This window comes from Glandiceps talaboti, chromosome 9, assembly GCF_964340395.1.
Source record: "Glandiceps talaboti chromosome 9, keGlaTala1.1, whole genome shotgun sequence".
NCBI lineage: Eukaryota > Metazoa > Hemichordata > Enteropneusta > Spengelidae > Glandiceps > Glandiceps talaboti.
Genome location: NC_135557.1, coordinates 19,373,725 through 19,387,879, shown reverse-complemented (window position 1 = coordinate 19,387,879; position 14,155 = coordinate 19,373,725). Strand labels below are relative to the sequence as shown.

Here is a 14,155-nt window from a genome sequence, read left to right as displayed (position 1 = left end):
AATATCATTTGCATTGAATTAAGGCGACGGCAATACTTCCGTTTTAGTCATTTATGGTGCTGATTACTTTAGCACCCAATCATTTAAGTATTGTATATTTTATGTTTATAAGAATTTAATGGAATAATAAAGTTTGGATTCAGTCTTTGGAAGAGACGGTCCGAGGTCAGGAGCTTCGATCTGCTCCCTGACTGGCCACTTCCAAATGATCCAGGTAGATCTGTAAACACTGTGTGTAGTCTGAGCTAATTCTCTAAAAGTCTAAGTCGATCCCGTGTACAGAGTGGAGAGAGAGAGAGTAAAATGGAGGGGGGTTACCTTAACAGAAGAGGCCCCCCACTATTCGTTACACTTGCAATAATATTGCCGTACTTACCAATATCTATTATCCAAAGCAATGCATAATATAATTAGCATGCTTATATTGAATACATACATACATACATACATACATACATACATACATACATACATACATACATACACACATGACATAGACGGCAAAGAGAAAATACAATAGTCCGAGGTATAAAACATACCACATAGTAAAAGAACTTGAGAGTTGGAATAAATAAAACTAGAGTGATGAAACATTTGTAGCGATTGACCATGGCTTTTGGTGTTTTCTTTATGGATCGTAACATTAAATTTTACTGCCATTAGTTCAGAAAGATGGAATTTACTTTTGTTTTTGATATATTTACACGTTCCTAAAAAATCACTCAAGTAACGTCAAGCGTTGCCATGTCTCCAAAACCATATACCATCATACACACACACAAAGAAGAACATTATCTCGAGCTATCTATGAATCGTGTAGTGGCACAGGTGTTTAAATTGAGATGATATAAGATGCATTGCCTCTGCTGATATGTTGCTATGGCAACAGCGTATAATGTATTTATGAAGATATATCTCGAAAATTCACAGTGTTCGTTATTATTCACAATGAAATCTTCGTCGCTCTTTTGGCGACAATCATATTTGGTATTATACCGAAGGGCACGATTCCAACCATTATGCAAATTACAACTTTGATGTTCGTGTTCCCAAGAAAAGGAGCTGTCGTAGCTGGCAAATTGCCCCCTTTTCTGTTTCAGGCCTTTGACGCTTCCTTTGCACACGTTAGAATTCCCAAAAGATGGTTTCTCCTTCACGTGTGAAGACATACACAACGTAAATATTTCATTCTAAGAGTCAAAAGTTCTGTCACCACAGGAGACTTGAAAAAATGTTATCAGAAATAAAAAGGTCATCATACAAAATCAGCCCAAGGCGGCAAATAACGTTTTGACGACATAAATCATACAATTTCCTTCTTATATGAAAAATGGTTATTGAAAATCACGCGTGCTTGTTCGTAACAACATTCTCACAATCTGCAATGAAAAAGTCGACTGTAGACGTGTATTTCTTGCGAAGTGAACGTTTTTAGTTTGACCATATTTCATTATTTTCTCTCTTTGATCTTTATCAAAACGAATTCAGGATTTTATATCCATCCTAACGTCGTAATATTTGTTGTGATATTATAAATGGTGTGTCTTTTTGTGTTGTGTTTCATTGTCGTGTCATGTTGTGCTGTGTTATGTTGTGCTGCTTTGTGTTGTGTTGTGTTGTGTTGTGTTGTGTTGTGTTGTGTTGTGTTGCGTTGTATTGTGTTGTGTTGTGTTGTGTTGTGTTGTGTTGTGTTGTGTTGTGCTTTACTGTGTTGTGTTGTGCTGTGCTGTGCTGTGTTGTATTGTGTTGTTTCGTGGTGTTGTGTTGTGTTGTGCTGTTCTGTGCTGTGCTGTGCTGCGTTGTGTTGTGTTGCTTTTCGTTGTGTTGTGTTGTGTTGTGTTGTGTTGTGTTGTGTTGTGCTGTGTTGTGCTGCGCTGTGCTGTGTTGCGTTGTGTTGTGCTGTGTTGTACTGTGCTGTGTTGCGCTGCTCTGAGCTGTGTTATGTTGTGTTGTGCTGTGGTGTACTGTTGTGTTGTGTTGTGTTGTGTTGTGTTGTGCTGTGTTGTGTTGTGCTGTGTTGTATTGTGTTGTGTTGTGTTGTGTTGTGTTGTGTTGTGTTGTGTTGTGTTGTGTTGTTGTCTGCAGTAAAATCGTCGTCACATTAAAAATACATGTCGTAATCTCGTAAATCCGAGACAAGCCCGTTACGCAATAATACACCCAACACCCTCATTTATACACGACGCCATTAATCCGGCCTTTGTAATCTAGACAAATGTCATTGGTTCTCCCCTGATGATGAAATGTATAAAGTATTGCATTACGTTGTCTCCTATATCATCTAATATAACTATTAGGCAAATCTGAAAATGTGGTGTGGGTTCTACAACTAGAACTACGTAATATAACTACGAAGCAAAGCTAACATAAATTGTAGGTTGTATTTATGAAATCGTTATATAGTGGGTGCTCCTGTCACGATGTCTTATTTTATTCCATTTACAAAAAAAAATTATATCATACATCGCTCCAAAGATCATTTTTGTTATAAATTTAGTTCCATTAATAATTAGATCACAAAGTTTAACGATTCTAGAAATATTAATATTTAAGAGATGCCATACTAAAATATAATACTCTATGTTCTAGAAAGTGTTTTTTTTCCTTTCAGAACTACTGAAGGTGATGAAAAAAGGCACATTTATCGTTGTCATGGTGACGTGTGTGATGATACTCAAATTATCCACAAAATCAAAAGTGAAAAGGAGATATGGGTATTATAGGAGAGGGAGATGGCTATTTTTATGGCACATGTTGTCGTGGCGTAGAATGACTATATATAAATCATATCTTTTCCGTTCAAAGACAATATTATTTTGTCGATTCTGCATGGTATAAGATAGTATAAGATATTATGGAATGATGATGTAAAAGTGATTTCCGCCAAGAAGAGAATAATGATGATAAATAATAATAATAAGAGGGATGGTGAATTATTTTATGTTGAACAACAAATGTATTACAGCCCGTTTCATGAGAGTGTTCACTGTTTCATACAACTACGCAGACACCAATAACAAACTGAATATTCGACACTTCAAGATAGCAAGACATATAATTACTTGCAATTGCTACATGGTATCTAAATGGTATAAAACATTTAAACGTACTGCAACAAGATACAGACACGCGAACGTCAATGTTTTGTTAACATTTGGAATTGTACTGTTAGATAAACAAGCCGGAATAATTGTAAGATCGAAAGACAGGTCTGGATAGTAAGTCCTCACACCATTGTGGTAGAATTTGCACCATTATTAGTAATAAAAAGGGGAACTTCGCAAGGATGTACAAATATAGAAACGGATGAAGCGAAGGAAGGTGTCATGTAATTATCTTTTCATGGACTGTGTCTATTGTTAGTAACATATTTTTGTCACACAATAGTCATATTTTTTGTTAAAAATGTTAAGTCACTGAAATCCTTTATGAGATACCACTAATCTCAGTAGTAGAAAAGGGAAAAAATTGAGAAATTGTTGCTTTACGACTAGTGAAAGGATCTTATCGACTGATTATGGCTTTCAGAAACATATGTTAAAAGGATACAATTCTGTGTCAGAATCTGCAAATATATATGTCCCAGCTCATGTATAAAATGAAATGATACTATAGAATTTAAATATATGTACTAAGCAGTTTCATTTATATATATATATATATATATATATATATATATATATATATATATATATATATATATATATATATATATATATATATATATATATATATATATATATATGGTTTAAGTCCCACTCTCTGGAAATTGGAGCAATATATGTTCTATAAATTATATATAGGTTATCTCTAGAAGACAATATGGTGCCGCTAAGCTTTTTATCGTCAATGTAGGTCTCATCAATCTTTCAAAGCTTTTTATGACAAGTCATATTTGTGTTGGATAACTGGCTAGGGTGCAATGTTTATGCGAGATTTCCATGGCAACCAAAGTAAACAACTTGACAATCTATCAGTAATTCAAGGTCTTTGCTATGTGGGGTTTTAATAAAACATGTCAATGGATACACACGTTTGTGATGATGAAGCACGTGCAGAGTTGTAAAGCCTCCTAAGGCCTATTTATTTTCAATGAGGAGATTTGACAGAGACGATCGGTTCTTTTTGTTGACAAGTTTACGGGGTATTACCAACGTTATCAGTTAAAGGCGATGTTTATTCTAGTGTGAATTTCGAGAGTACAATTATAGTACTACGAACTAGGGCCTCATACTGTTATCTGTCAGTGGTGCTAACTGAATTGTGGGAGTGTTTTTACTATAATGATACATTTAAAAAAAATTTCATTATACAGGGACATTCAACAATACGTTTGTATGGAATCTTGATAGAGTGCCAACGTACAAATGATGAGATCATTATACAAGCTGTCATCCTTTTGGGCCTGGCGAATAAAGTATATTCATTATCTGTTTAGCTTTTGGCTGTCTGTCTTGATTGAAACTATTATGTTGCCTGTGTGTGTGTGTATGTATGTATGTATGTATGTATGTATGTATGTATGTATGTATGCATGTATGTATGTATGTATGTATGTATGTATGTATGTATGTATGTATGTATGTATGTATGTATGTATGTATGTATGTGTGTGTATGTATGTATGTATGTATGTATGTATGTATGTACAATGTATGTATGTATGTATGTATGTATGTATGTGTGTATGTATGTATGTATGTATGTACAATGTATGTATGTATGTATGTATGTATGTATGTATGTATGTATGTATGTATGTGTGTGTATGTGTGTGTGTGTATGTATGTATGTATATATGTATGTATGTATGTATGTATGTATGTATGTATGTATGTATGTATGTGTACGTGTGTACATTCGTATGTACGGTGTGTACCATACAGTGATTCTCTTGATTTTTTGTAATTACTTTTTATGCTTGGTTAATATGGGCCTCGAGCCTGTGATTCAAACATAAATAGATAAAATAAAAAACTATAAAAAATAACTCTTTGTCACACGCATTATTCTAATAATATCTGGTTTATTACATACACGAAAAGCACAGATATGAAATTAAGAAAAACATCCTGAGTAGAATTATTTATCATCAAAAGAAAATTCACATTGATATTTTGTTTATTTTTAAAGGGACATTTTTGTTGACTAAGCTATAAGAAATACCTTTACAATGATGAGCCGTAAAGAAGTCACATGACTAACACGTGATATGGACGACGATCCACATGATATGGCCTAGGATCAAATTCAAGTCTTTCGAAAATAAATTGGTACATTTGCAGATATAATATATACTTTCTACTTTTAAGTTATTTCAAGTTGAAGAGCTTGAATTATTCGTCTTTCAAAGCTATTTTTTATTTCATCAAAAAGGACCGTATTTCTACCGCATATATATATACCATCGTATTGTGTAAAAGTTCTATGCCCTGAAATCGAAGTCCTTTCCTATAAATAGCGCCAACTAGTTGATATAGATGTTATACTTATCGAAACTGCCAGTACAGGTAACATTGTTTGAATTAGCGCAAATCCAATAGCTATAGCGCCCTCTCGTGATTACATTTCGAACTTTACTCAGAAAAGGGATGAATTCTACACAATTTCAACTGTAAGTAACGTGTTCGATTGCAAAAATAACGAAATTGCTTTACTCTTTAGCACTCTCTAGTGACAAGATACGGTATTACTGTTGTCTATTCAGATATATGTATCGTGAAGTTTCTCAATACCGTTACAAGTTTTAGATTCACAAGAAAATTTACATGGCAGATTTCGTGCGTTATGATCGATTTTTGATGGTGTAAGAGTGATAATAGCCATACCATGTCGCTAGAGGGCACTGTAATGAAAATGATCAGATTGTAGATTACAGCTTGAATGTCTATAACAAAATTACAATACAGTTTGAATGGAAAAATACAATCAAGACGAAGAATACTGCAACATATCACAATGACATCACACGTACGAAATCTTCTTCCAAATTCTTAAAATCTTGAAAGATAGGAAAACTAAATGTTGTTTGGCTTGCCGCTTTAGAATACAAATCTCTTGAAGGTGTCCCGAAGGTCACTGCAGGAAATGGGAACAGAAATAAGAGAAATAGAAAGGTTAGACATGATATAGCGCCCTCATGCGTAAAAGATTGTAAAAGTCTATCACATTTATACTTTATGTGCATCTTTATGAAGGTGTCCGTCTTGATCACAAACGCCTTTTCATATCATTTCCATTAATGACTACTAAAATTATTCATTTTTAAGTTGACACTGTAGTGAGGCAGAAATTACGACTGTTTACAAAGTATATATCTTCATAGCATTATATTTTGATCATGACGTATCAGACCAACCCCTTTGTACGAAAATGTGTTGAACTTTCATGTAGGATTTTTTTTTTTCGAGTATTTTCTATCAAGGCCGCCAAACAGACACTATATACGTATTGAATCATGATATATTGACCGTCCCCAGATGATAGGCAAAGCAATAAATTGGACACATTTCGACATTTTAATTCCATGCTTGCATTCAAATATTTGTAATTGTTAACTTTAAATATTTGTCGGTTTCTATGGATACAGAACTGATCCTGTTCTTTCCCCTTTTACCCTGTACAGTATTAATAATCTACATTGACATGCTAGCGCCATATTTCAATTATGGGGCTCTGCATGAACAGCGGGAACTACATCATATACGTGCGTTGATCAAAAAGTGTATTTCATCAACGCACTAGGTTTTAATTCTGTTAACGCTCTCCAGCCAGCATAAGAGAAGTAATGAAATTTAAGGAGAGAAATTAAATCAATAAGTACTCAAAGCAATCAACTAAAATGTACGGTTGTATTGACCTCCCTGCCCCGCTGATAACTCATTTACCGGGGTTCTTTCCTGTCGTTACGTAGTATATATGATACGCTATATAAAGTATTAACAAAGGAGAGCATGCTTGTCTGTACAGCTTGAAATATTTGATACCAGAAACCGTGGGTATGCTTGTATGTATAGATTGAGATATTAGATATTAACAGAAACCGAACCCCTTCTTGTTATTTCCACGAAATGCAATAACTATCTAGTATTTCCATATTCTTCTTATTTTGTATTAACAAGGTTCAGTGAGTATACTTTGAGTATATCATTAGAGTTCAGCCATTTATGTCTTGCCTTTTATTAGCAGCAAGTATCTGTATCTACAATATTTGTCGATGGAATTTTAAGCTCATTTTGAGTAATGCCCACGTGCATCAATACATATGACGGTGCTTAGTTGGAAGTCACTAAATTTTGCAACTTCCCTATAAAACGCTATGTGCACTCAATAATGCTCTAATACTGACGATTCGACTCAATATAGCTTTGAATTTGCTTTTTGGCCGTTATACTTTTTGGACGTGTTCCTAAAAAAAGAATTCAGTAGAAATGTATGTACATATTACTTTAATATTAAGATCATAGCATATTTAACTATATACTATACTGCAATTCTGTATATGTTCTGTTTGTTTGTTTGTTTGTTTGTTTGTTTGTTTGTTTGTTTGTTTAGGGGGGCTGGGGTGAGGGTGTATGTTAGCATGTGTGTTTGAGACAACTACCAATCCTTGAGTTTGCATATCCTGGAAGCAATATAATGGTATACAACTTATACAAATTTTGGCATAGTAAAACTTTTGGCATAGATTCATCATCCTACACTATCAAACATGTATACTATAGTTTAAGACTAAGACCTCCAATACATTTAGCACGAGTCCAGTGGTTGATATTGTTAAATTTGATACTGGGACTTCATCACTTCTCGCCCTACTGTTCTCCTGATCGATATCACAAATGACTACTCACACCTATGCCACCTGAAGACATCCCTGGTGATAAATTCAAAACGGTCGTATTTGTCATTACAAAGTCTATCTAAATTGTGCCCCTCCATAAACAACTAATCAAACGAAGGGTATAGTCTAAAACTGTAATCTGCCAATATAGCGAAGTTATAGGTGGTTTGTGCTGTTGGGCTTAACCAATTGGTAGGCAAACAAAGACAGCACGGAGTTCTTCTAAAGGAGGACGAACAATTGTTTTCGCAGCAACATTTACATGAACACCTCATGGGAATAGTATCTTAACATTTTAGAGTGTCCTTGCAGACTTAACCTGAAATGATGTCTACTCAACCATCATTATAATGGCCATTAACATTTACAGCATGACAAGCAATATTGGTTAATTGAAATGTTTCCTGGAGTTATGTTTCAACAAAATAAGGATGAAGATTGCGATGGGGCATCATGTTTATGGTACATTGATAAACACAGACCCCAAGTTTAAAAGCATGTCCGTGAGTATGAAGCAGACAATATCTTTGAGGTATGCTATGCTGAGTAATGAACCACCAATCCCTGGTCAGAAACATAAACCAAATTATGAAGACAGCAGAATAACTATTTTATGAAAGTGACGTAGGTACTTTAATTCAAGATTTCAACAAGACAACTTGACGTGCATTTAAGCGTAACGGTCAAATATGTAGGGTTGCAACACTGCACTAATGGAAATCATTCCTGAAGATTTTGATAAACTGCACGGTTGCCAGAAGCTTGATTCGTTTAATGTAATATGAAATCTTTGATATGAAAATGAAAATTTATGGAATGAAATCTGATGGAGATCCTATCTTAGGCTCTTCGTTTAGTGAGTATTTGAGGTCTACATGGAAAGGCTTTTCATCATTTGTTTATATTTATCTAAATGTAAGTTTATTGTTATCTATGTGTGCTAATGGGTTATCGTAGTGTGAATAAAGATTAGTAGCACAAAAATTGAATTAAACTTAATACTGCTAATGTTTACCCAAAAGTCAATAACTCTTATGAACCATTAGTAAGACTAAACTAATAGCTAAGATATTTTCTAGATATGTGGATATCGTTTAAAAAATATCGATTTATATCCATTGTACAAAACATAAGATGAAATCATGGAAGAGAAGCAAACAAAGAAATATAATGGGACAATTAGACTCAAAAAAAGAGATATTGAAGGCAGGAAGACAAAGACTGGCAGGCAGGCAGGCAGGCAGGCAGGCAGGCAGGCATGCATACAGACAGACAGACAGACAGACAGACAGACAGACAGACAGACAGACAGACAGACAGACAGACAGACAGACAGACAGACAGACAGACAGGCAGGCAGGCAGGCAGACGGACGGACAGATCGACAGACAGGCAGGCAGACGGACGGACAGATCGACAGACAGGTCGACAGACAGACAGACAGACAGACAGACAGACAGAAAGACAGACAGACAGACAGACAGACAGACAGACAGACAGACAGACAGATAGACATGGAGACAGATTTGAATCAATGAATTGCGATTTAAAATTATTATGATTATTGATATGGGAAAATACTTTTAAAAAATGTTAACCTTAAAAGATTATATGTTACATGGTATGTTTCAGTACATTCTATCGAAAGTGTTCAGTTTTACAAAAGAATAAGAGCGAGGAAGGTGAAGGCAATGATGCGATGATAAAAAGATGAAATGAACATGCCGAAACAAAAGTTGATTTAATTTCTCAACTTACAGGTTCAATGTCGAGTTTAGAGCCAGATTAGCCGTCCCCTTTATTGTATCTATTCACTTGATGACTTTTCTGTTAGAAGGTTATCTCTCATTTCAAAACACACATCACAAATTGCAGGTAAACCTTCCTCGCTCTGACTTTCCTCTAGTGTGGGACGAGGCTGCCGAAGCCGCCATCTTGAATTTCCATAGTCTTCACTACAAATCAAATGATCAAAGTTTGGCCGTTACCACGAGATAATCTCTTTACATAAACTACATGTTTGTCAACGAAACTATGCGCAAGAGTACCTAAACTATTTATTATCAAACTGCGAGTACTATTTCGTATGCATCGTTGAATTTTAAAACATGATCGTTTTGTATTTTACAGAATGAAAACCGATTCAATCTCATTTCAATGTTGACACCATCATGACCTTTCAGGTGGCAAGATTTTGATGAAATCGTACTTGGCGAAGTCAGCTACTATTTTTTAACTCTTATCTATACTTGCGGATGATTTAAAACATCTCAAGACACTGTTTAAATTGCGTGAAATATTGCACTGTGAAATAGCAAGTGCAAAGTACTGTCACAAACATTTTTCATCCAAATTGTGGATGAACAATTAGAATTGCTATTAGTGTTTGCATATAAAATATCCCAACCGTGCTTTAAATCAAGCATATTATCTTATCTTAACTATGGACAGAATCCAGGGAATTAATATAATTATATATCATTATATAAGCAATAATATTATTTTATGGATGTATGCCCTGAAGGCAGAATTAAGCAATTCATCCAATTCATCACATATAAAAGAGATATCACTGTAATCTGGCAGATATAACAAATTAGCAGCTAGGGAGATACAATAAACAAATCATTTGTGACAAAGTGTTGCTAGTGTTGAGTTGTTTTATTAGCGCATAGCAAAGAAAAAGATACAAGTGATTCTCATAAATTAAGGGAAATAACTCATTTCACCAAGAGGATGTATCTTTCAATATTGTACTGGTTTATCAAGTCATCCAGCCTCAAGCGATATGTGATTTTTACGGCTTGTGTCATTGCACAATGTTTATCTTTTACATTTTCTCAACAATTTAACTAGTTAGTTAAGTGTTGTTGTTTATTGGTTGTGAGCATTAGTAGATCATGAGAAAAATATCGATCATTACGTTGTTAATACAAATATACATGTTTGTCAATGTTGGTTAGACTATCTTTTCTAGTCGGATAAAAACTGTGTATTGTATGTGTGGCGGGGAAAGGAGATATGTGTGTCTTTTGCACATAGTCGAGTACTGCTCCTCTCTCAAAGCGAATACATAAACACAAATCTACATTCATGTGTACAGAGTATAGCTTCTTTTATCTACATTTCTAACTATTAAACATCATTGTCGTGTATGCCAGGCGTCTACAAGCTCCCAAGCCCCTACCTTCCACTAAAATGTCAACCACTTGTTATCCTCCTATCGTCCATTTCAACTTTTATTGCGACAATCGCAAATATAATGACGATAAATTAACAGTAACTTGTTATTTGCATTTGAGAAGCTCTCGACTAGTATACAATGCACCAGAGATAAATCTTATCTCAGTTAATATGCCTGCTCCAATAAATTTTAGATACATGGCTATCACCACAATGCTGTATAGCTCTTTCCTTATCGCACTAATAAATTTGTTTCGTGTTTTATTTCACTGTGTTCTGAGTCAGTTATATTAAACTTTTACTTCCTCTGTGGAATTGATAATCTTATATAGACTTTCTATTGTCCCTTTGTATGACGAGTGTGATTAATCAAAAGAAAGGTAAAGAATTTGATTGGTTAGTTGACTAATAGATAAGCATTGCAATTTATATTGTATGAAACGCTGGGAAATATGTTCAGCTGAGGCAAAAACTTATCCAAATAATAGCACGTGAAAACTAATTCATTACTGTCATGAACTGGAAAGCCTTTAGATAGTGGCTGATATGTCCTTTCAATTTTATGTGTGTATATATATATATATATATATATATATATATATATATATATATATATATATATATATATAAATATATATATATATATATATATATGTGTGTGTGTGTGTGTGTGTGTGTGTGTGTGTGTGTGTGTGTGTGTGTGTGTGTGTGTGTGTGTTCTTTCATAATTATTGATATTAAGAATATCTCAGCCTATGATTGTAACACTTGAAAACAACGTTTAAGACGGTGCTTCATTTCAAATAATATGCAGATTTCTGAATGTCTGACTCCATAAATAGATGGCCCAGAACGAGGCAGAGGTAACTTCAGTGTATAAGAATAGGAATTACAACTGTTTTGTTTTGTGCTATGGAACTTATATGTTAATAAGCTAACACTTTATAATTAGTCTACGCGTAAAATCACAAATAATATTTTGTATACAACAAATTATGTGTTCGGTTTGGTGTATATAAAAACCACTGTACTGTGAGAGATTATACAGCTTGGTTTGTATATGGTATAACTGATTATTAATTGCCCTGGATCTCTTCCCCTTCATATTTTGTCGACCCATATAATCATACCGGTATAAATACCTGTCATACTCCTCGTCCCCCATGCAAACGTAAGCTTTGTGCACTGGCGAGTAGTCACATTCAAGAGGCCATTCACATTCACACTTCCATTTCATAAACCGGGATCCACCGACACATTTCTCGTTCTTCGTCATCAATCTGCCATCTTCACACTGTAATAAGACAATATAGCAAGATTCAGTTATTTAGATTAGAATGACAAGTTAACGTAGTGTGCCCTTCGGAAATTATTATTTTTAACTTGTAATGGTACTTCCTGATTTCCTGGTACTGGTTCAAGAAAACACAGTCTATTCTTAATCAAAATCTATAAAAAGCTGGTATCACCTTTGAATATTTTTAAATAGTGGTAAAAAATATATCAAAGTGAAGATAGTATGACCGCTGAACACAACCTTCAATCTACGGAAAATTAAAATGTGTTGATTTCCTTGACAATAACACAATGAACTCCATATTTCCTTTATTCAAAGGAACCAGGAGCAAGCTTTCGTATGGCAAAACTTAATCTAGATGCTACCTGTGGTATCTAATCATCTTTTTTCCACCGTTGAGCCTAATGTGGAAATCATGAACCAAAAGTTGTTCATGCAAATGAGTAAACCCCCAACTGCTAGAATGATGTAAACTGTTTATAAGTAACATTCTGATCTGACATATATTCCACATTTGAACATTAACATAACTTCTGCAGTAAACACTAACTTATCATGATGGTAATGACTGTGTGGATGGCTTTATTTAAGTTTGAAATTTCCTCTCAGGACCTCATTGAGCTAGTCGTAAAGAAATATTGTTATATTCCATGCCAAGGATAGCACTAGATTAGGCAAAGCTTAGAGATACTCTAAGAAATTCCATTTTCAGAGAAAGAGGGCCTTGAAAGACATTTGATGTCAGAGTGCAGCCTTTTGTTCGCTGACTCAGTGAGGTACGTGATTTTGCACATTTGATTGTTACCATCTTACAATAGTTTTAGCTTTCGGAATGTAAATTGTGAAAGTCTTTCTCCTCTATTTAGGACACAATAGAATGTCTACGTTTTTACTATTATCAATCAAAAGGCATTGTCCTTGATGGTACAATTATCATTCCAAATGAAATATTGTTAGCTATGTTGCTACCAAATCATGATTATCAATCATTTGTTAATTATAATTTGTTTAATAAATAACCGCAATAATTTTGGGTAGTTTACTATTCATTTGCATGTCTTGGTTACATTTGTAGTGATAAACGAATTCGATATGCAATCTTCAGTAATGGATATGACATGCACTTAGTTGATTTACGGCAGTGCCTACCAATAATTGGTGATTTACAATAATAAATAACTTTTACTTCTTTACCATGCAAGATATGATATATTCTGAGATTGTGATGTTTTTATCAGATTATGTATGAATAGTCTTTGTATTTTGTTTAGAAATAAATGAGCTGTGAGGGATTTTACCTTGGAAAAAATAACAGACCGTTAAAATGTCTGTTAAATTCGTAAAAGTTGCATAAATTTGTACTATGATTTTGCGCTACAGATCAGTCCAAATTATGTCCCATTAACGCAGAACTTCAGAATGTCATTTTCAGTTGCACTCTTCAAACATCGTCCTAAAATTAGCTATGCCAAGATACTTGATGAGATCCTTTTCTGATAAGTAGGCGCATCGTCTAATAACTTTCCTACTGCACAGTCATTTTGCTTGAGTGTTTTTTCTCTCTTCAGGATCTTTCAAATCCGTAATCAAACTCAAACCATGCTGTTTTTTGCGTGACTTGTTAGACTTTCAAATTCGAAGAAGAAGCTTAGCTTTCCATTTTTTCCCACCGATATAGACTCCCTGTAGAGCACAGCTACTTCAGACTTCCCGATTAGTTTGGAACACTGTATGTACCCCGCAACTTATTACAATCGGGTCTATTGATAGAGATAATGTTAACATGGGGTCATGCCCTTCCTACCCACCAGCTAAGACCTAGGCAGCTGACCTTG

General features: G+C 34.5%; 1 protein-coding gene across 2 annotated transcripts in view; it reads right to left on the bottom strand.

Moving 5' to 3' along the window:
- Positions 1-5,041: 5,041 nt before the first annotated feature.
- LOC144440276 (uncharacterized) overlaps positions 5,042-14,155 on the bottom strand; it is a 28,775-nt gene continuing 19,661 nt past the window's right edge. The window contains exons 3-5 of one of the 2 annotated variants that reach the window (XM_078129623.1): positions 12,166-12,317; positions 9,599-9,795; positions 5,042-6,078 (exon numbers count right to left, since the gene is read on the bottom strand). In XM_078129623.1, coding sequence (XP_077985749.1) covers positions 9,648-9,795; positions 12,166-12,317 — 300 coding nt within the window. In that variant the 3' untranslated portion in view covers positions 5,042-6,078; positions 9,599-9,647. The remainder of the gene's footprint in view (positions 6,079-9,598; positions 9,796-12,165; positions 12,318-14,155) is intronic. The other variant, XM_078129624.1, reaches the window with a different exon arrangement.